The sequence below is a fragment of the Neovison vison genome, chromosome 1 (assembly GCF_020171115.1).
Source record: "Neovison vison isolate M4711 chromosome 1, ASM_NN_V1, whole genome shotgun sequence".
In the NCBI taxonomy this organism is placed as follows: Eukaryota; Metazoa; Chordata; class Mammalia; order Carnivora; family Mustelidae; genus Neogale; species Neogale vison.
In genome coordinates, this window is record NC_058091.1 from 231,416,325 (window position 1) to 231,440,329 (window position 24,005).

Consider the following 24,005-nt stretch of genomic DNA (forward strand, 5'->3'; position numbering starts at 1 on the left):
CTTTTCACTATAAAGGAAACCTTTCTTCTAAGGATGTTTGTGTTTTGTGATTTGGGTTTATAAATTGCTGCAAGACCAGCAGGATGGCTATTTAAGAGTGTTGTGAGTTAGGCTGTTGATTATTTTAGGTATTTCTGGTAAGAGCAAATATTTTTTATTGGTGAATAAGACACCACATTATGGTTTATCCTTTTTACTGAGAGTGTACAGTATGTATGTACTATAGAGTTGTACAGTATGTGATAACATTTTTATGTGGGAATCTTGAACAAAGTTCTTTGCTAACTCTGAAGATGTTTAGAGGCAGGTGCTGAGACTGGAAATCCAATACTACTGTTACGGGTGGGTAGGTTAATGTGTGCTTTGTGATTAACTTTCAGATCTGATTGTTTCTAGTGGTTCTAGAGAAGAGGATAGGAAAAGATGGATCTGGAGCTGATTGTTAATTATTTGTAAAGTCCTGTCTTGAAGTATTAATGCTTTATACTTTTTGTTCTCTCTTTTTCACATCTGACCCTTATGCTTTTTTGGCAGGGAAGTTGTGGGCCTCTGTTTTGGGGGAAGCAGTAAAGAGGATTGGTTTGGGGCCCCAACTTCTTTACTCCCTAAGGAAAGAGTTAGGGGTGCTGCCAGGAGAAGGGCTTCCACAATAGCCAAATCTGAAGCTTTCTGTGTACAGGCATTACCCTCAGGATTCCAGGCATTTGTAGAACTATAAATTTCTTGTAGCAGTCAACTTGGATATATCAGCCTGTTTATCTTTATTTGTCAACACTTTGCCTGCCTAGTGGAAAACATGCTTGAGAAATAGTTGGTAGAACATAGAATTGGAAGCGCTTCCCTAGCATGTTCTTGAACTTCAGATTGATAATCTGTTTTCTGTTTTTGTTTTTGGGTCTTTTCTTGATTTATTTGTTTAAATGTTTCTTTCCAAAAGACTCAAGTTACTTAAAACATTTGAAAACCTGAGTTTATGGTTACACAAAGGTTTTATGTGCCTCAGAGGCTTTTGCTCACTTGTTTATTCATTTGTTCATTTATTTATTCAACAAATATTCCTTAAAATGCTTATTGTAAGCAGGATTGTGGGAGGAATGCTAACAGTCATCTACTCAAAGGAAAAGTGGAAAATATATTCTGGAGAGATACCGAAGACTGAATGTATGTAGGTAGATTTGTGTAAGAGAAAGACACCTATCCATGTATATGTTTCAAGAGACATGGCCTAAAGTTCTCTGCTAAATATATTTAGAATCTGTTTCTTCTATTCCAGCTGTTGCTTCTCTCATAACCTCAGCATCTCTCATACGTATACAAGAAATACACTGTATTTCTTGGCTCTGGACTTTCCCTCTATTCTAACTTTACACTGCCTTTTCCTTTATATGGCTCTTCTCAAGAGTTTTCCCCCCTGCTAAAGCACAGATTGGATTGTGTGTCTCCTTTACCCACAGAATAAAATTTAAAGTTCCTAATATATAGTTTTAGTACAGATTCTGTAAACAGTTCATTGATGAGGCTTTCCACAGTTATCCACTTTTATTTATTATCTATTCCATGGTGAGACCCTAACTGGTTTTACCTTGTTCTGATATGTGGCTCTGGATATATTCCATTTCCTTCTGTGGACTGGTTCTCATCATTGCCTACTCTGCCCTCAGTGCCAGGAGGCTGACCTTGCCTTTTGAGTTCTAGATGTGTTTGGACAATGGGAAACATTGGCAGGAGGAGAGTAGGGTTGCTGTGTTAATTTTTTGGCTTCTCCTGCCACTTCATGTGTTGTTTGCTTTCCCAGAGGTCACAGTTCTCATGAAGCTGTCCTCTTTGTACTTTTAAGGCTTAAGGGTGGCAGCTTCAGGAGGTTGCACTGTCCCATGACTCTGACCGTCTTCCATATCTTGTAAATAGTCCTTTATTAAGTGGTCCTTAAATTACTCCATTTAAGGATGCTGTTTCCTGCTGGGGTCCTGATTGCTGCATTGTCTCAATACTCTAAGCTTCACTTTTGCTTGTAATTATAGCTGTTACTTTCCTGTAGCACTATCTATCTCTTTTATTAAACATTTTTTGGTGAACTCTTATTCATTTGTCTCCCCTTCCAGTCTTTTTTCCTGGCACTGTGGTTGCAATATAATAGGGAATTGAAATGTCTGAATGAATAAGAAGGGAGATTTTCAAGAGAATGGACATTTGAATTTCCCTGGATGGCGTAATACTTACTTAGATGTCTGAAATAGGATCTTCTGAGAAAACATGGGGAGGTAGTATGTACTTAAGTCCATTTAATCACTTTAATAATGTCTAGATTTTTATTTTGTTCTTCTCATGAGGTAAATTTAGCACTTTTTAAAAATTGTTGCTTCAACTTATTTTTCTTTACGTTTCCGATGTGCTTTATTTTTTCAGTCATGCCGTATTTAAATGGGTGCACTGTGCTTTTACTTGGCATCTGTTATGAATTTGTTTTGAAACCGTTCAGTATTATACCGGCTGGGATAATTACTGATCTCTCCATTCCTTTGGGGTGACACTGCCATCAGGGGACAAGATCCATTCTGTTCCAGTTTGCAGTGCTGTGTATGCATGTACAGCAACACAGAAAGCAGCTTCACTGGCTAATACAGCATTACCGTATTTGTTTTTGTTTTAAGATTTTATTTACTTGTCAGAGAGAGACATGCTCCCGAGCTGGAGTGCATGTGGACAAATTGGAGCGGCCGGCAAAGGGAGAAGCAGGCTTCCTGCCGGGCAGAGAGCGCATTGTGAGCCTCCATCCCAAGGGCCCTGGGATGGTGACCTGAGCCAAAGGCAGATGCTTAACTGACTGAGCCATCCAGGCGTCCCTTACTGCATGCTTTGATCTTGGAGACGACTAAGAGCATTTCTGGCCATGAGAAACATCCCAAAGCTGAAGGACAGGGTGGTGTAACTGCAGCAACTGGTTTTCTACAGCTTTGTGCCAAGTCCCCTTGCAAAGAGACCTGAAAAACCTGGTGCTTCTACATACTAAAAATTGACATTAATTTCTCTTTAAAATGTGTTTGAGAGTAATTCCATTTATCCTTTTGGAATTTTGGAATATTTTGTAATACCATGTCTTTACGGATGTCTGTACTATAATATGGGAGAGATTTCAATTATCACTTTATTGAAGGAGAATATAGGAAGCATATCTATCTGTCAAGGTATTCATTTATTTATCTTCCTCTGTATATCTTAGAAGGCATGCACTAAGAGCAGACATACTATAGTTAACAAGTGGGATTAGAAGACTGAAAGATGTTTAGCAAGAACTTTTAAAAAGCGACTTCTCATATGGAAATATTTCAATTAAGAAAAAAACTCCTAGAATTATGATTTGGGTTAAAATATTTCTATATCCTTTATATAATGATATACCTATTCCATGAAATGGTTTATTTTGAGAAGCATCTTCCTATAATACTTAGACACAGTACTCTCCATTACTATCCCGCAAAATTACTGTTGAAAATAATCTTTATAGCAGAGAATATTCCATTTCCTTTTTTTCCTTTTTTAAATTATTAACATATAATGTATTATTTGTTTCAGGGGTACAGGTCTGTGATTCATTAGTCTTAGACGATACATAGCGCTTACCACAACACATACCTTCCCTAGTGTCCATCACCCAGCTTCCCCATTCCATTGCTTTTTAAAATAGAGGTGTTTGTTTATTCTTGAGGGCGAGGTTAAATTTGCCTGTGTGTGTGTGTGTGTGTGTGCGTGTGTGTGTGTGTGTGTGTGTGTGTGTTTATCCGTCCTAGTCTTTTTGGGCTGCTGTGACATTATGGTATAGACTGGGTGGCTTAAACATTTATTTTTTCACAGTTCTGGAGGCTAGAATTCTGATATCGGGATGCCAGCATGCTTGGGTTCAGGTGAGGACCCTCTTCCTGGCCTATAGATGGCTGCATTTTCCAGTGTCCTGTCATGCCCTTTCCTTGGTGCATGTACATGGAGGGAGAGAGAGATCTCTTTATTTTCCTCTTCTTATGAGACCAGTCCTATTGGATTAAGTTAATAGATTTATGACCTCATTTAACCCTAATTACCTACTAAAAGACCTGCCTCCAAATATGAAAAAATTGGAGGTTAGAGCTCCAAAATAAGAATTCTGGGGACCACAGAATTCAGTTCATAGGGTTGTACGTGTGTGTGTGTGTGTAATATATGAGTAATAAAGGAAATAATTGTAATATATTTAACTAGAAGAAAGTATTCATGCTTAGACAATGACAACCCAGTATTGAAGTTTATTATTGAAGTTTCTTCATAAAGATATTGCTCTTAGTGGAGGTGGCATAATATTATAATAAAAGGGTGGTTATCCAAAGATCCCTTTTTCCTCAGACCTCAGAGACTACTCAGTTCTCACTCTTCTTAGAGTGAGAATGACTTAGTATTTGCATGTCTTAGTATTAGTCATGTCTTAGTATTTGCATCCTACCTTTGCCCAGATACTGACTTGTTACTCTAAGCTACTTCTCTTGGCTTTTGTATCACAACATTGCCCTACTTCTCTATTGTTCATTCTTTTGTAAGAATGGCCATTGTGGGCTGCTGAACAAAATGGACACAACCGGGGCGCCTGGGTGGCTCAGTGGGTTAAAGCCTCTGCCTTCGGCTCAGGTCATGATCTCAGGGTCCTGGGATCGAGCCCGCATCGGGCTCTCTACTCAGCGGGGAGCCTGCTTCCTCCTCTCTCTCTGCCTGCCTCTCTGCCTACTTGTGATGTGTCTGTCAAATAAATAAATAAAATCTTATAAAAAAAAAAGGACACAACCTCTGCCCTCTAGAGCATGTCGTCATCCTCTTTTCCTTTTTTTCCTACAGTCTGTCCATGATTTCATTATGGATATTTAGTCATTAGCTGATTGTTTTATCTCTGTTAGTTTTGATTTTAGGCTGTTTCTGATCTGTTGCATTCCCCGGGCTTAAGTTACCACCTCTAATGCCAGTATCTTGGGTATCTCTTTCTATTTCTGATTGTTTCCCATTATAGCCATTTAATGTATTTTTATTCAGAGTCCACTGTGTGTGTGTGCCTGGTGTAAGGAATATGAGAATGATAGTCTTTGCCTTCAAGTTGGTAATAGAATGTCATAGGCAATATGAAATATAGTGTGATAGATGTGTGTATAATTTGCCATTGGACCAATACACAGGGCATGCCTGCCTTGGACTGAAGGGGAAATGAGAGGGCAGGTATCCCCAGTAGAAGGCTGAACATAAATAAAGCCACCTAGGGTTTTGAAAACATAACATGGAAAGGCAACAGTAAATGATTCCGTGTGATTGGAATCTTAAAGGCTGCATGGAGAAGAGTCACAGATGAGGCTGAGCATTTAAGAAGTTACCAGATCACCCCAAAGGCAATATTCTCAATACTAAACTAATTTTCTTCCAACATAAACCATGTCCCACTCACAGCTTCACATTTCTGTCAGTGGGCCCACCATTCTCTTTCTTGCCAAACCCTGAAGTGTCCTCTTCAGGTCTACCTCCGCACTTGTAGTTAGGCATGAAGTTAAATCATTTCTGTATTCAGAACACTCCTTTGCATTCTCTTCTGTTTTCACTATTAACACATTACTTACCAGCTAATTACTGGATTATTTCAAGGCTATATGAAATGGTCTCCTTTCTACTGTTTTTTTTTTTTTTTTTTTAAATTTCTAGCATCCCCTATTTTACCCTGTTGCTGATCCTGACTGAGCTAAGAGGGCAGTGATATTTTATTTCCTACAGGAAAAGTCCTTTTTTAGGCCAGTATTGTAAGTATGTAATTCTTTTTACTAAATGCGAAAATTTCAAGCTCTCTTCTTCCCATTAAAAACCACAGAATTGGGTGCCTGGGTGGCTCAGTCATTAAGCATCTGCCTTCAGCTCAGGTCATGATCCCAGGGTCCTGGGATTGAGCCCTACATCAGGCTCCCTGCTCAGCGGGAAACCTGCTTCTCCCTCTCCCACCTTCCTTGCTTGTGTTCCCTCTTTGGCTGTCTCTCTATGTCAAATAAATAAAATCTTAAAACAAAAAAAGCAAAAAACAAAAACCACAGAATTGAAGAATTAAGACATTAACTTTGAGTTTTCATTATGAACATAATATGTATTTTATACTGAACAAGCTTTTTCAAATCATTAGTCTCCCACCTCCCAACTTCTTACCACAGTTCTCATGTTTTAATTTATCCAGATCACTTGCCTCCATGGGAGGCCACATATACAATGACAGTGGAAACAACCTGTACTGGAATCCTGGTTTTACTCCTTATGTTTTAGCAAGGGTCCACATTGTCTAAGCCTCATAATAACTTTATGTGAAAAATGGGAGAAGTGGTATTACCTGCAGGGTTATAAGTAAGAATGGAGTTAATCTGTGTAGCCCAGTGCCTGGCATGTGTGAGCATGCAGTACAGGTTGGCTCTAAAATGTTACATACCTTGAAAACCCCTTGCTCATTCCCTCTGTGCTCTTGTTAGTGCGACCTCATGCTGACCTTGCTTTTTTGTACCACTAAATGCTCTCCCTGAGCCCCTCCCTATTGCCTGTGGTTTACCTGCTATGACAGGTTCAACTCAGTTGCCTTTTTAAAAATAGTCTTTTATAATTACTCTAGTTCACGTTGACCTCTGAGTTCCTATAGGACCTTTTATATCATTTTAGAAATTAGACACACTTAATGTCTTTTTTATGGTGTTTCTTTATAAATTTACATAGTATAAAATTGACTTATTTTGATGTACATTCTGTGAGTTTTGACAAATGCTTAGAGTTATGGGTAACCATCACAGTCGAGATACAGAACTATTTCATCACCCCTCCCCCCCATAGCTATCTTGGTATTATATTTTAAGCAATTTCCTCCAATATACATTCTGTTTCTACACATAAAGTTTAGGCTCTTGAACCTAGTGTCGGTTTTATACTAGTTTTTCTCCCTTTGTGTGGCCTAACCTAGTGATGAACATATAGCAAATAGAGGTGAGAGTGTTTGAATTGTATAAAACAAAGCATAAAAACATAGTAAATTTCAACATACTACAAGGCTTCTCATTTAAGTTATTTAACGTCTCTTTGGTCTTTCACTTTACTTGGGTGAAAAATTTGAAATGGATATTATTCCTCTATAATTGGCTCAAGTGATTTCAAGTCTTGCAGGGCTAATCATTTTAAATATATCTTTGGGGAAAAAAGGCTAGTTTCTTTCTGTTTTTATTATCAAATACACTTATGGTTTCTATTTTTTCCTAACCCTGTTAATTTGCTTTTTAATATGAAACAAAGGTTTCTATCCCCCCCCGAGTATTTTTGGCTATTATGATATTATTGATAACTGAATATATTTATAGTTTTCCCTTTTTTCTTAAACATATTAAAAATATCAATCAATTTGATTAAAAATAAACTAGTTACAAAATGTAAAATAGAAAGCCTCCTGTTTTTTCAGCTTTATTGTTCTTTGGGCCAATTTTGCTCCCTTCTCTGGTAATTTCTTTTATTGATTGTCTTTAAAATCAGAGGTCAACGCAAGCAAGAGAATTTATACTTGATAAGTGTGGGGCTGATATGGACAAGCTAATGCTGCATGGTTTCCTTTATCTCTACTCTTGGGTATTTTGGAGTATTGATCCTTTTTAGAAAGGACCAAATATGGTTAAAATTTGCATCCCATTCAGTAGAGTTTACTTCATAATGAAGTGAATTGAATTTAACCCTGTGTATCTTTTTTCCCTTCCCCAACAGCTTCCATGCCTATGGCTGTTCTAAATTTGGGCCAAATAAGTCCATTTCAGAGAGGCTTTTTCTGTAAAGACAACAGCATCCAGTATCCGTACCATGACAGTACCGTCACAACCACTGTCCTCTCCGTAGTGGGGCTTGGTTTACCCATTTCCTCTGTAAGTAAATAAATAAGTAGGTAGTGATGCGTTTATTGTGCTGGAGGATGGATGAAGTGATGGATTTGGGGTGGAAGTAAATCTGTAGTACTGTCTTCACCAGTGTTGATGTGGTGAATGACTGGGGAATATACCCACTGTTTTCATCTAGGGACAGTGTTACTTCAGTTAAAGGGGAATGTTACCCAAAATAACTTGAAGTCCTCATGAAGAACTATAGAATGAATAATTTACAATGGAAGTGTTCATTTAAGTCATTTGGACCAATATTTTTCTGTATGTAAGTGAAGAAAGTTAGGCCCAGACACTTGGTCAAGCTATTTTATGGCAGAGCTGAAACTAAGATTATGCTTATTTTATCATATTTAAATGAATATTGAAACCATAAAAAAGGAGATAGATTTATTCATTAAAATTGAGAAGACAACTCAGCAGAAAGAATATAAATACATATGCAAAATAAAATCCTCAGTATACATCAAAATTTACTATTTTCTAAGTTGTGCTGATCTTTAGATAATTCATCTGTCTACAGGATAATATTTGTTTTCATTTTTTTAAATAACTGGAAACTTTCCTTCTAGGTTAAGTTTCACAAATTAGGTTTAAGATTGGTCCTTGAGATTTTGTGATTACTTTCTTTATCCTTGCCTGTGATTACTGAATCCTGCCCTATCCTGTTTCTCTTTATGTGAGTTGGAAATAGAAGAGAAGGAGCAAAGATTTACCTCCTTGACTGTCTTGGGATTGCATCCAGTGATGATGCTGTATTTCTCCTTTGACCAGTTATCTTTTGGCAGTTGGTTTTGCTAAATAGTTGACTTAAAAGTTTTTGTTGTAGCAGACACAGCACCCTTATTTCCATAATAGGACAGGCTGGTTTTTCTTTGTTTATTTTGCCCTGATATGGCTAAGAATAATAACCTAACTAGTTCTTTAGTTTTCCATTTCATATCTGAGTTCTTTTTTTCTTTTTGGCTAGCAGGTTGTTTTGTTTTGTTTGTTTGTTTCTGGATGGTGTTTAGCACTATATTAAGGTAAAGGGGGCTGGGTTTTGTGATATATCAAGATAGAATAACATTTCCATATATTTTCTACATATTTTAATTTGATCATAACTACTTTTATAACATTAAAAAGGAGAAAAATCTGGGATTTAGTTTATGGAGGTAATTACTTTTTCGCTAAAAAGTAAATTCTACCATAACTGGTAACTTTTGCTTTAGCCTTCAGACTGATGAAACCGTGTACAGCAAAGCATATAGTACTGAAGCTTAGATGAAAATAGACTGTACTGTCTTACTATAACTCTGCTTGTATGAAGTGCAGGGTGTGTTTTGTAGCCGTTATTTTTTTTTAAATTTATTTATTTGATAGACAGAGAGAGATCACAATAGGTGGAGAGGCAGGCAGAGAGAAGGGCAAAGCAGGCTCTGCTGAGCAGAGAGCCCGATGCGGGACTCGATCCTAGGACCCTGAGATCATGACCTGAGCCGAAGGCAGAGGCTTAACCCACTGAGCCACTATCCAGGCGCCCCTGTGGCCGTTATTTTGAGCAGCTATCACCAGGTAAGGTTTTTAAAAACCAACCCTTCTCTTTGAGGAGTCAATTCCTTGAAGATCAGGAAGTTACTTCTAGTTATTTGACTTGGTACATTTCATCTTTTTCTTAAAAAAAAAAAAAAAGTTATAAAAATAATAGATACTCATTTTTGGGGCACCTGGGTGGCTCAGTGGGTTAAGCCTCTGCCTTCAGCTCGGGTCATGATCTCAGGGTCCTGGGATCAAGCCCTGCATCTGGCTCTCTGCTCAGTGGGGAGCCTGCTTCGCCCCCCAACTCTCTGCCTGCCTCTCTGCCTACTTGTGATCTCTCTCTGTCAAATATATAAATAAAGATCTTAAAAAAAAAAAGATACGCATTTCTGAATTTAAGAAAATCTGTTAAAAAAGAAAAAGAAATCACCTGTAGTTGTACTGCCTGAAGACAGTTCATATTTTCATGTTGCTTCCTTTAGTTGGACAGTCTTATAGTTCATTATGAGCACTTTGAAAATTCAGTTTTATTCCTTTATTTAGTTTTTACTAAGTTTTTGTTCCTTTAGTTTTTACTAAGTTTTTAAAAATTTTTTACTAATTTTTATAACATGTTTTTGCATTATTAATAAATATGAAGACGCATTTAACAGCCATAAAGCTAAATTTTTTTAAAAATGGCAGGAAGTAGTAGTATTTGGCCAGTTTCTGGGCCTTAAACGTGCTGATTGCTTGTGGAGTATTATAAGGGTATTCTTGAAAATTCCTAGGGTAAAATTGTTTTTTGTTTTAATAATTTATATAACATTAGATGTAGAAGACAATTTTACTTTTCTGTAAGGTGATTTACATTTGATGTAACTTAATACACACAGATACTTTATAATTTGAATAGTAAGATTTTGGATGATAAAACATTTTTTAATTAGAGGAAGAGTGAAAGGAGGGAGCAGAGGGAGCGGGAGAGGGAGAGAATCTCAAGCAGATTCCACGCCCAGCTGGAAGTCCAGACTGGGGTTCTATCCCAAACCCCAAGATCATGGACCTGAGCTGATACCGAGTTGGATGCCCACCAACTGAGCTACCCAGGTGCCCCAGATGATAAAACATTTTTAAGGCCAAAACTTTTTTTTTTTTAAACAATCTAGCATCTTTTTTAAAAAGTGCACTCATCAGCTAATCAAAAAGATGCAAAATTCAGAAAACTATATATATAGTTTTAAATATACATATAAATACATATGTAATAATATATAAATATAAAACATATAATTTATAAAGATATATATAAATATAATTATATATATATATATAAAGACTGTGTTTTGAGGATTAAGGTTCTTTATGAGTTTTAAGGATCCACTTTTTGACATCAGTTTTCTTCCTTTCCCTTTTGACTTCATGTATCTTCTCCCTCCTTATCTTTTATATTTACTTTTATTAATTTTTAAATTTCTAGAAAAAGGTAAAATCTTGAATTTGTATGCAAACTCTGAGAGTAATGATAGTAAAAGTAAAGTAAGTATTAAATCCCAAGTTCCTCTGTTGAAATGAATAAGTACACTTTTTCCAAAGTTTAAAGTTTATACAGTTTGGGAATAGAAAACTGTTATCTGTTTTTAATGGAATATTTTACACTAATTTGAGTAGTGGCTGTGAGTAGTTGCCTTTTTTTAGGTTTTGTTAGTGACTGCGAGTATTTGCTTTTTTTAGGTCTTTAATGCTCTATGTTACTACCTTGTAGTACAAATGTTTAGCCTAAAATAATTGACTGTTAACCTAATAAAGACTATTTTCTTTGGCCAACTTATAAAGCTCCTAAAAGGACATTGTATTATTCATAGTGATCTAAACTGCATCATGACAAACTACGGATGAATTTGGATACATGTGAAAAAGGCTTAAACTGTTTATATTGTATATACATACTCTTAGACGTTAGAGAAAAACAGATGAATGCTCCAAAGTTAAATGGACAAAGAGCATAAGCAAAAAGTTGTCTGTGGAAGAGAAAAATTGCCAAAAAATATTTTTTAAAAGGGTCAGTTTCTTAAAAAGTGCATTTTAAAGCAACACTGAGAAAATGGTTTGGCCTCTTATGTTGGCGGAGGGAAAAGGTCTCCTTACATTATCAAGTATAGAAAACAAGCGTAGGGCACTTGGGTGACTCAGTTAGTTATGTGTCCGCCTTCAGCTCAGGTCATGATCACAAGGTCCTGGAATGGAGTCCCACATCAGGCTCCCCTCTCGGTGGGGAGTCTGCTTCTCCCTCTGCCCCCCCCCAACTCAGGCTCCCTCACTCTCTTTCTTTCTCTCTCTCACAAAAATAAAATTTAAAAATCTTAAAAAAATAGAAAACAAGCATATTCATATACAAAGCTAGCAGGAGTATAAATGTATGTTAAGAAGAATGTATCATTAGACCTAGAAATTATACTTTAAATAGTTTACCTAAGGAAATAGTACCAATTTCATGCAGAAAATTAGTTAGAATATTTATTACAGCATCATTTTTTATAGTAGGAAATTGGAAATAAATTTATAATAATTATATAATAAATAAATTAGTTCAGGCTTAGGGACTGTTTGTGTCCCATACCCCAGTGATAAAATATTGAGATATCCATATTTTTTTTAATTTTTGATACTTATTGACCTGGTAAGATCTCTTTTAATATATTAAGTGGGAAGGGGAAGGAAAAGAGAAATAATGGTTTTCTCTGATCACTACTATGGTATTACCTTCATTTTATTTCTTCATTTCCATTTTATTTCTTCCTGTGTACACATGCTGTTTTGTACAAGGAAGGCTATTTTTAAATTTTAAAGCCCAGTAGAAATTACCCCATTTTCATTTTGATAAACATGAAGTTTAACTGTGTAAACTGTATACCCATTTTCATATAATTGTTCCAAAAGCTGAACTGTTCTGTGTGTGGGTTTAATTTTGTTTGTCTCCAAGAAAGTTCCAAAAGAAAAGAAATAATGATATTTTGAAGATGCACAGTAAATCAAAATAAAAACTCCACTTCTTGTTCTTGCTGGGTTGGCTTTGGTCTTAAGTGGACCTGCTGATAATCCTTTATCTGTCTCCTCAAAAAGAGAAATTTTGTCTTGTATGTAACAGTATACTAGAATCCAGTTCTGATGCTAACCACCCAGAACTGGCATCAGATTCCACCATTGGTTTAAGGTCATGGTTTCCAAAATGACTGCCCTCACTTTAGTTGTCAGCTGTAAGTTTGAGGGTCCCCGGGTCACCCATACTTCTGACCAATTGGCTACAACCCAGGGGATTTCCCCCTACAAGACTGCCCTCATTTCAGATGGCAGCCACAAGATTGGGGGTTCCCAGGCCACCTGTACTTCTAATAAGCCTACTATGAATTTGGAGGTTCCCATGACTCTCTCAGGTTTAGTAATTCACTAGAATGACTGAGAACTCAGGAAAGTGCTTTTTTTTTCTTTTTAAAGATTTTATTTATTATTTGACAGATTACAACCAGGCAAAGAGAGAGAGGGGGAAGCAGGCTCCCCACTGAGCAGAGAGTCTAAGGCGGGGCTTGATGGGGCTTGATCCCAGGACCCTGAGACTATGACCTGATCCGAAGGCAGAGTCTTAATGCACTGAGCCACCCAGGCTCCCCTGTACATTGTTTTCAATTACAGCGGTTTTTTGTTTTGTTTTGTTTTGGTTCTTTTTTTGGTTTTGTTTTTTTAAGTAGGCTTTATGTTCAGCGCGGAGCCCAATGTGGGCTTGAACTCATGACCCTGAGGTTGAGATCTGAACTGAGATCAAGAGTCAGACACTCCACTGACTGAGCTACCCAGGCTCCCCTACTAAGTTTTTTTTTTTTTTTATAAAGGATCCAAATCAATAGTGAAGATACACTTAAAGTGAAATGTGGAAGTTGGGAGGAGCCTGAATGCAGAACTTATGTACTTATGTGCCCTCTCCTAGTGGAGTCAAGGCTTATTATCATCCCAGCACTCAGGTGTATTCACAAAGCTTCAAGTGTCAGATGTTTTTATTGGGGTTTCACTTATTTCATGTTTGACTAAGTATGATTGAACCATTGGCCATCTGACTGAACCTCAATTTCCAGTCCCCTTCCCCTCCCTGGGGCTCCAAGCCCCAGCCCTCTGATCACATGGCTGATCTTCATAGCACTCATACCCATCCTGAGTCATCTTGTCAGCATAAACTCAGGTGTGATTTAACAGATTCATGAACAACAAAGATATTCCTGTTACTCAGGAAATACTAAGAATTTAGTCTCTTTGGCTCACAGGAGCCAAAAAAAAGGCCAGTCAAATTCTTTGTTAAAAATTTTTTAAAATTAAAAAAAATTTTAAATAAAAAGATAAAAATCTTTTTATCTTTAACACTATAAACTTGGTGCCTTGAACACAGTTCAGTGCTCAGATGTTGGTTGATAGGAGTAATTTTAAGAAAAAGTTTTAGTTTTTCCCCTTCTTTCAATCTACCAACTAAAGTTTACTGAGGAATTAGTAATCCCTTATAAGGTTTCTTTTATTAAAGAAAACATGATGCTGACACTTGTTAAAATGGTGAGGAAGACTTTATTCAAGATTATTGCAATAGGAGCAAGAGATGGAACTCAGCTCTGAATACAGCAGGGAAGTGGAGATTTCTAGCCAAGGAGCAGGGTGTGGAGGTCAGGAGATATAAAATCACTAAGAGAAGGCATCAACAGTAGCAGGATTCTTGCAAAACTGACCTAATAGGATTCTTCTTCAGGGTATACCAGGACTTAAACATTAAAAGTTGCGATTAAGGAACTTGACCAAGTATCAAGTGTGATCAGATATTAACAGTTGGGGGATTTTTTTTTTTAAGATTTTATTTACTTATTTGACAGAGATCACAAGTAGGCAGAAAGTCAGGCAGGGAGAGGGGAAGAAGCAGGCTCCTGTTGAGCAGAGAGCCCAACACGCGGCTTGATCTCAGGACCCTGAGATCATAACCTGAACCAAAGGCAGAGGCTTAACCCACTGAGCCAACCAGGCACCCCCAACAATTGGGGGATTCTTGCTAAGGCTGGGCTGTGGAGGCCCAGCAAGGACCTTCTTAAGAACAGAGTGTAGCAGGGCACCTGGGTGGCTCAGCGGGTTGGGGCCTCTGCCTTCAGCTCGGGTCGTGATCCCGGGGTGTTGGAATCGAGTCCCGTGTCAGGCTCTCTGCTCAGCGGGGAGCCTGCTTCCACCCCTCTCTTTCTCTGCCTGCCTCTCTGCCTACTTGTGGTCTCTGCCTGTCAAATAAAGTAACAAAAAAAAAAAAAAAAAAAAAAAGAACAGAGTGTAGGGGCACCTGGGTGGCTCAGTGGGTTAAAGCCTCTGCCTTCAGCTCAGGTCATGACCTCAGGGTCCTGGGATCGAGCCCCGCATCTGGCTATCTGCTCAGTGGGGAGCCTGCTTCCCTTCCTCTCTCTCTGCCTGCCTCTCTGCCTACTTGTGATCTCTATCTGTCAAATAAATAAATAAAATCTTTAAAAAATAAAAAAAAAAGGAACAGTTTAGAGGAAGCTTACTAAAATTTGGTTTAAAATCTGGTTAAGGAAAAAAAAATCTGGTTAAGGAGAGAGTCTTTGTCACGATCTACTGTTGCTAATGACAAACTTCATCTTAAGTATCTATAGTATTTTAAGTTGTTAGCTCATGATAGAACATTTATATAAGCTTATCCTAGTATACAAAAAATCTTCGAGTTTATTTTAGTATTGTGGTATTTGAATACCTGTTACGTTTCACTTGTTTAAGTGTTTGTCTATTAGAATTCCCTTACTCTGGGATGTGGAGTATTCCAGTTTTTGGTTTTAGTAAAGTCATTCTAGGTTATTATTACAAAAAACAGAAATGTCAATAGCCTCCTAAGCCACAATTTAAAATAATGTACTTTGGATTATCCTTTCATTGGTCGCGTGGCTAAATGTAACCAAAAAATGCTTGGCTTTTGTATAGCATTCAGCACAAGTATTTTTATAGGATGGTTATTCTTAAGATTTTTGCTACAACTGTTATTAGTGGAATATATTAAGTAGATAGTATTTAGAATTTTAAGGGATAAAACACAACTTAGAAGAAATTTTTTTCTGTTTTTGCTATTGTGATTACTTTCTATTTTTTTTTTTTTTTTTAGTTCTTTTACTCCCTTTATTAAGGTCTGAGGAAAAAGATAGTATGGAATAACTTTTTTGGGTTGAATTGTTATAGAAAACTACATGTGCCAAGTTTGGGATTTGATAATGTTTGAGAAGATAAGGGAAATCATTTACTGTGTATATATGGATTTTCTGAAGTTTTTTATTTTTGGCACATGGTTTGAAAAATCCCGTTTCTTTAGGGTGAACTAAAGAGGACAAATGAGGCCCTTTTTTTTTTTTTAAATAGTTACTTAGGTGATAATAAGAAATTGCTAATCATGAAGACAGAATGGATGGGTTAGTATATTTTTATAAGCTGTAAGGTAATACATAAGTAAAATATGTTTATGGTCAGCATGTCCATAAATGCCCTCCACTGTCGGAAGCCATTGGCGTTTGTTGGCAAGTCTCTCTTGACACCTCTCTTCCACTAGTCCAGGAAACTGGTATCAAAACAGTGTGTTGCTCCACTTGCCATGTTAACATTGGTGCTGTGGCTTCCTTTTTCCAGATTCACCCCAAGAGACGCAAGACAAGGTTTACTAGGGTAGGCATGATCTCATCTCTTTTGCTCCATTGTGTTCATAGCACCAAACACCATGCTTGGTATGTCATAATGGTTTAAAAATATAGTTAGAAGGACACCTATGGGTGGCTCAAGTGGTTAAGTGTCTGTTGATTTCAGCTTAGGTCGTGATCTCAGGGTCCTGGGATGGAGTCCTGTGGCAGGCTCCCCACTCAGCAGGAGGTCTGCTTGTCTCCCTTACTCTGTGCCCTTACCCCCACTTCCCTACGCCTTCGCCCCTGCTCACTTGGATGCTCTTTCTCTAAAATAAATAAATAGATCTTTAAAAATATAGGTAGAAAATAAATTAATGAAAAACTACTACATGTGAAATGGGAAAGATTGTTGCTTATGTTTAATAATAATTATCACCATGAAAATAAACCATAACTTTTTGTAATATACTGTATTTCCAGGTAATCTTTAATCTGAGGTACCTCATTAAAACTGCTTCTCAGGAGAAAAATGGGATACTATTATATTGAATATATATCCTAATTATAAATATCTTAAAATATGGGGGAAATAGCCATTTGAATTAAAGATAAGTAGTATTATGGAGGTGGGTTTCTTCTGTTGGAAAACAGTTTTATTGTTTACTTATTCCCATATGGAGCTTTGTTTCCTGTCAACATTGTTATGGAAAGTACTGATTCAGTCAGTTGCTCTAAGCAATTTTTCTGGCCCCCTTTCTGTATATAATTGTCACAAAATAAAGTAATAACAGATGCATCTCTAAGAAATTTGCCATAATCATGGATGTTTTTCTTTAAGATTGCTTTTCATGCTGTTTGGAAGACATAGTGTGTAGATTCAGTATATTAATAATTATATATTCATTTTCTGGAACCCTTAAAAATATTTTGATAAATTTTAACTTATACTGGATGTACTTAGAGAAGAGAAAAGTTATATAAATATTGAGTATATACTGCCGATAATGGAAACTGAAGCTCTCTTCATGTCACAATAGCCAAGCTTACTCAATTTCACTGTTGTTTTCCTAAATGCTCTGAATTTTTAAGGGCTTCACTGGGAAAAATAACTTCTCATAAAATCTTAAAAATAATTTCTGGGGTGGGGCACCTGGGTGGCTCAGTCATTTATGGGACTGACTCTTGGTTTTGGCTAGGGTTATGATCTCAGTCAGGGTCATGGGATCAAGCCCCTTATGGGGTTCCATGCTCAGCGGAGAGTCTGCTTGAAATTCTCTTGGTCTCTTTCCCCTCCTCCCCGCTGTTGACGCATGTGCTCTTTCTCTAAAATAAATAAATCTTTAAAAAAAATAGTTTCAGGGTTGTTATGGAATGCCTTTCCTAATAAGTTTAAGGGGTGAAAAACTTTTGCTTCACATGCTGAGCACAACTCTACTAAACTAGTAGACATCATCTTTCAACTTTTCTACTGCATGTTTCTTGACAGATTTTTTGTAGGATTTGAATGGGTGGAACATTATTATATTATATTATAGAGGAAAATTCTGGTTTTCTGAGAAGTCCTAAAATCTCTTTCTACCAAATAAGCTTCATCAGTGAATTATATGTGATAAGACAATTGAAATTAAAATGTTTGTTTTGCTTAAGTCTTCTGACCATCTAAACTTGCTTTCAGGGGAGATTGGCTAGGTCAGTTGGTATAGTGTGTGAGTCTTATTCTGGGGCTTTTGAGTCTGAGCCCCACACTGGGTGTAGAGATTACTTAAAATCCTAAAAAAAAAAGAAAAAGAAAAGAAAAGAAATAGACTCACTTTCAGAGTTAAATCTCCTCTTCCCCTCACCCCCACACTCCCAACTTTTTCAAGCATTAGTGACATAATTGAATTTGGTAAACACTGAGTTGGCAAACTGGCCAAGCTGGACACCTGGATAGCCCAGTTAGTGGAACATGTGACTCTTGATCTTCAGGTTGTGAGTTTGAGCCCCATTTGTGGCATGGAGTTTACTTAAAAAAAAAAAAAAAAAAAAGTGTAAGCATTTGTGTTAACATTTCATTTTATTTTTCTCTTTCATAAGTAGTATTTTGAAAACTGTAGGTTGGGATGTTATTTGCTTTACTTTTTTAGGTTTTAAGAAATTGGATGAACCAAGTTTATAAAACAGATATTGGTTGAAACCTGGTTTCTTTGAAAGCTTTTTTGTAATTAAAAATAAATTTTCACCTTTGGTTTGGCAATGAGTTTTTAGATAATGACACCAAAAGCATGATTCTTGAAATAAATAATTGATAAGTTGGGCTTGATTAAAATTAAAAAGTTCTGTTCTGTGTATAGCCACAGACTGAGGGAAAATAATTATAAAACACATATCTGATAAAGCACTGTATCTGAAATATACAAAGAACTCTTAAAACTCAACAGTAAGAGAACAAACTACCCAATCAAAAAGTAGCAAAAGGATCTGAACAAATAGTCACCTCACCAAAGTAATTACACAGATGGCAAATAAACATATCATAGGATGGCCAAATATCTTCATTAGGGAATTGTAAATTAAAATAATAATGAGATACCACTACACACCTATTAGAATGGTTAGAATTCAAAACAGTGACAACTGCTGGTGAGGCTGTGGAGCAACAGAAGTTCTCATTCATTGCTGGTGGCATTGTAAAATGGTACAGTCACTCTGTAAGATGGTTGGACAGTTTTTTAGAAAACTAAACCTAATCTTATCATATGATCTAACAATTGTGCTTCTAGATATTTACCCAAATGAATTCAAAACTTAGGTCCACACAAACCCAGCACACCATGTTTGTAGCAGCAGCTTTATTCCTAATTGCCAAAATTTGGAAACCACTGAGATTTCCTTCAGAAGGTAAATGAATAAATTGTGGTATGTCTGTGTGATGGAATATTATACAGTGCTAAAAGAAATGAGCTGTCCAGTCATTAAAAAGAGAGCCTTAAATGTGTATGTGAAATAAAGGAAGCAATTCTGAAAAGGCTGTATAGCGTATGACTCCCAACTATATGACATTATGGAAAAGGCAAAACTTTGGAGACAATAAAATGATGGGTCAGTGGTTGCCAGGTGTTCAGGGATGACAAGGAAGGAATGGGGAGTTGGAGTACAGAAGGTATTTAGGGCAGTGAAACTATTCTACATGATGTTATAGTGGTAGATGTATGTCATTATGTATTTGCCAAAACACATAGAATGTACAACAAAGAATAACCCTAATGTGAACTATGGAGTTTAGTTAATAGTGTTATCAGTATTGATTCTTCAGTTATAACAGAAAAACATTGATAATGGGGGAAATTAACAGTTGTGTTTATAGAGAGGGAATAAATATTTCTGCTAATTTTTTTTAAATCTAAAACTGCTTTAAAAGATAAAGTATACTAATTTTAAAAATACAAAAATTTAATCAACAAGTTTAGTGATATATCAGTATTTTTTGGCTAAAATTAGTAATGATTACTACAAATGATTATCCTTATAGTTAATAAACATACATTCATTGCTAGGAATAGAATTATATAGTAAGAAAATGAAAGTTCAGGGCTGTGCTTCATCTTACTTATGTTAACTCATGATATTTTGACTTCAGATTATTGGTTTTATCAAAGGAAAGTGCAAAATTTGTTACAATCTAATAAATAGAGTAAAACTTAATAAAACTTAATCTAGTGGAGACTTGAGTTTGGAAAACATAATAGTACTTAAAATTCAGTGCAAGTTTTTAGTCTTTAAAAGGAAAAAACAACTGAAATCTCGTGGCACTTATTATCTGATAATTAAGATATGTTTAGTACATTTTATGTGAGGGGGCCCATTACTGTTGCAGGCTTTATTATGCAGTAAAACTTAAATGGATTTAACGTTTTTTGGTTTCCTAAAAAATAGTATGTTGAATTTAGAAACATTTTTTTAACAGTGAAGATTTTATCTAAGTACAGACTCACAGTCCATTATCCAAAACTCTTGGAGCCAAAACTTTTTGAATTTTTGAAAGGTTATATGATTTGTATACCTTATGTAATATTCTTGGTGGAGTCGACCATAATCAAAGACATGAAGATCTATGTAGTGAAATATGACTAGTACAAGTAAGTGAGGTAAATAAAGACTAGGGTCATTTCTTCATTTGTTCAGGTTAAGTTTTGCCATTAGATAAGTTCTGGTTGGAATTTTGAGGGTCTTGAATCTTAGAATAAGGGATTGTGGGTCTTTTAAAGAAAGCTCACTTAAAACTATTTAATTCCTTAGCCATGTTATATGGTTACTTTAAACAAATATTTAAAAATCCTAAATTTAGTTTCTGTTGAGAAACAGGACCTATGTTTAAAAGTGTAAGTTTAAAACTGCTTATGTGAAACTAACTCATTTGTGATTGGAGGGCAGGATTGGTGATGTAAGCCATAAAAAATAAACATGTCCAATGCAGCACAGGGATTTTGAATACTACCTTATTCAGTAATTGTGAAGTGTGAGCAAAAATAGTGTCTGAAAAGAAGTAACTTATGAAACATTTGGTGTTTCCCTGGAGCCATAAATAGCTTAAGTCTTGTATCTGGCTTTTTGGAAGAGCACTTAATATTCTATTGTAGCACATTCCTGTGGGCTCCTTCTTTAAGAGTTAAAAAAAAAATTCTCCACCATTTTTGTTAATTTTTAAAAATTTTATTTATTTATTTGAGATAGAGAGAGAAGGAATGAGCAAGAGACAGAGAACGAGAGCACGAGTAGGGAAGGAACAGAGGGAGAGGGAGAGGCAGAAGCAGACTTCCTCCTGAGCAGGGAGTCCAATGTGGGGCTCCGATTCCAAGGTTTCAGGTTCGTAACTGGAGCTGAGGGCAGAGACTGACTGAGCCTCCCCTTATCAATTATTTTTAAGCTTTTATATTAGGGATGAGAATTGAGATAGGGTTTTAAAAGTGACTGTTTACTGCTTTATCATGACCCTGTGTTTTTAACATAACAAGAAATGGAATTCTGTATTACTTTTTTTTTTTTTAAGGGTTATTTATTAGAGAAAGGGAAAATGAGTGGGGGAAGAGCAGAGGGAGAGGGAGAAGCAGGCTCCCTGCTGAGCAGGGAACCCAATTGGGAGCTCCATCCCCCAGGATCATGATCTGAGCTGAGGGCAAACACTTAACTGAGTGTTTGCCACCCAGGTCCCCCAGTTCTGTATTACTTGCAGGAAGAAAACTTTCTGTGTTTTTACCTCTGTTTTGGGGCTGTGAACAGTCAACACCAATTCAGAGCATGGTATCAGAACAACCACCTTTCAGAAGGCATGTCCCAGTTGCTGCTCACCCGAGTGGGTAGCAGCAGGGAGTAATCTTTTTAATCAAATGACTTTCCAACAGCTGTTCTTGGCTTGGCTGTCTTGGTTTAGATGGTGGAGGGGGTTGGAGATCCAGTTTGTGATGTCGTTGTATCTAGGGGGATTATAAGCAGAGGTCACTGGCAGGGCAGTAAAAGTGGAATGAATGGTCTAGTGATTTCAGTGATTTTCTCAACAGAATGCATGGGAGTTGTGAAGCACAGTGTACCAGTAATGGGTTCAGTTAAATATGTATGTGTGTTCAATCAGATACATTCTTATACTTGAGTATTAATCTTCTAATATACTTAAAAGCATTCTTTTTGGAGCTGTCAAAATTTGAGAGAAAAAAATAAGTTTTTTTTTTGAATTAATTTCTCTGTAACTTGGGGGTGGAGAGTATACCCTTGTTTAATTTTATCTGTGCATTACCTGTTTCCAGGGTGGAGAGTAATTCTATTTCGTGTGTCCCAATAAGAAAATCATTGGTTAAGGAGATGAGAAGAATAACCAGAAAGGCACCCATTTTGTGGATTATGGAGTTTTGCTTATTCTCTTTGTAATTACTTTAATGTGGGTGCTTGTTGTTTGGTTTAGAACTTTTTCATATATGGTAAGTGGAAGGCTGTGTTCTATCACATGAGTGTTTCCTGTGTATTCCTGTGTACTAAGTTACAGATTCTTTATCTCCCCTTAGCAGCTCTCTGAGGCTAGTAGGTATTTTTCCTTTATAGCTACCAAAAAGCGTGGTTGGGATTTTAACCTCAAGTCTAACTTACTCTGTTATTCACATTCTTTTTGACAATACTTCATTGTCTTCAGTGTGAAGTAGGTCTGTTTTGATGGAAGTGGGTAAGTCCTGTGGATTCTTCTGTTTTGGTTTTCTTTGTCATTTGAAAGTTTCGTGTGAGTTAAGGTGGTGAAGATTAGATTAGGGAATAGTGGCAGGAAGTTTGGGATTAGTGTGATAGCAGCCAGCAAAGGTTAAGGTGGAGCTTGTCTGTCTAGGTTGACTTTATCTACTGGAGCAATTTCTGAACCCTGATCTAAACTCCTTAAGAGTGAAAATTTGAATTTGAATCTGTTTCTTTGCTCTACCCCTGAAATTCAGTGTGACTTTGTACAAGTCACTTAATCTGTTCATATGTATTTATCTAACTGAAAAGGATGCTCTTCCGTTAATTAGAAAGTCATGAGAAGAGGACAGTTTCAGTGATGCAAATAATACACCAAAGTCTGTCGTTTTTCTTAAGAATAAAGTTCCCTGATATTGCTTCCAGTGTCGCACACTACTTTGGGTTGTATTTTGGAGAAAGTTACTGCCAGTTACTCACCTTTTAAGTGGAAGCAAAATACTTTGCATGTATTTTTTCCTCCTAATCTTCTCTCATTGTCCAATTTTACTACTCATTTAGAATTTTCATAAGCTTTTCTGTAGACCTTAGAGTAACTCTAGAGGAATATCTGGTGGTTTACTCTACTTGAATATAGGTCAGTAGCCTCCTTGGGAATCTTTCAAAAATAAGCTGATCCTCCCCTCCCAGATTTAGTAAGAAATTATCATTTCCCTTAACTTTTCAACTTCCATTTCATTGTCTGTCTCAGCCATTAAACTTGCATGATCATATCCTACTTGATGCCATTTCTAATAACTTAAACCCCACCATAGTCTGTGTTTTAAGCATTCTGCTTTCTTTCTTTCTTTTTTTTTTAATTTTTATTTATTTGAGAGAGACAATGAGAGAGAGTATGAGCGAGAAGGTCAGAGGGAGAAGCAGACTCCCCACGGAGCTGGGAGCCCAATGTGGGACTCGATCCCGGAACTCCGGGATCATGACCCGAGCCGAAGGCAGTTGTCCAACCAACTGAGCCACCCAGGCATCCCCTTAAGCATTCTGCTTTCTAACCATCATGTTTATGTAAACAGTTTCCTCTCAGTCACCAGCAGTTTCTAAGTTAAATCTGGTGATCTTCATCTTACTTGATCTATCAGCAGCATTCAGAAAACAGTGAAAAAAATGTTTTATTTTGAAATAATTTTAGACTCTCCTACAAGTTGCAAAAGTAGTTCAGAAAGTTCCCTGTTCCCTTCACCCAGCTTCCTCCAGTGATAACATTTTACATAACCAGGGTAAAAGTCTCAGTACTAAAGGAAATATAGGCCTTTTTCAGATTTCACCAGTTTTTACTGTGGGATGTGTGTGTGTGTGTGTGTGAAATTTATCACACGTAGAGATTTGTGTAACTGTTCAGAACTGTTGATCACCCCAGAGAAACTCCCTCAGATTGTCTCTTTCTAGTCACACCCTTCCCCAGTCCATAACACTTGACAACCAATAATCTGTTCTTCACTATAATTCTGTCATTTGTTATATAAATGGATTCATATAGTATATATTTGAAATTGACTTTCTGATGTCTTAGGGACATCTTGATTATTTCCAGTTTTTGACTATTACAAGAAAAACTCTGTGAGGTTCTTTTTTTTTTTTTGTATTTGTGATTGGATGACTAATTGTCTCAACATCTTTTGCTGAAAAAAGA

The 24,005-nt window shown here is 36.6% G+C and overlaps 1 protein-coding gene across 2 annotated transcripts in view; it reads left to right on the plus strand.

Annotated features, from left to right (window-relative positions):
• PLPP1 (phospholipid phosphatase 1) overlaps window positions 1–24,005 on the plus strand; it is a 93,397-nt gene that overhangs the window by 26,249 nt on the left and 43,143 nt on the right. Inside the window, exon 2 of one of the 2 annotated variants that reach the window (XM_044224709.1) lies at window positions 7,771–7,925. The exons of the other annotated variant lie outside the window; for it this stretch is intronic. Within the exon in view, the coding sequence (XP_044080644.1) occupies window positions 7,771–7,925 (155 nt within the window). The remainder of the gene's footprint in view (window positions 1–7,770; window positions 7,926–24,005) is intronic. 2 annotated transcript variants of the gene reach the window in all.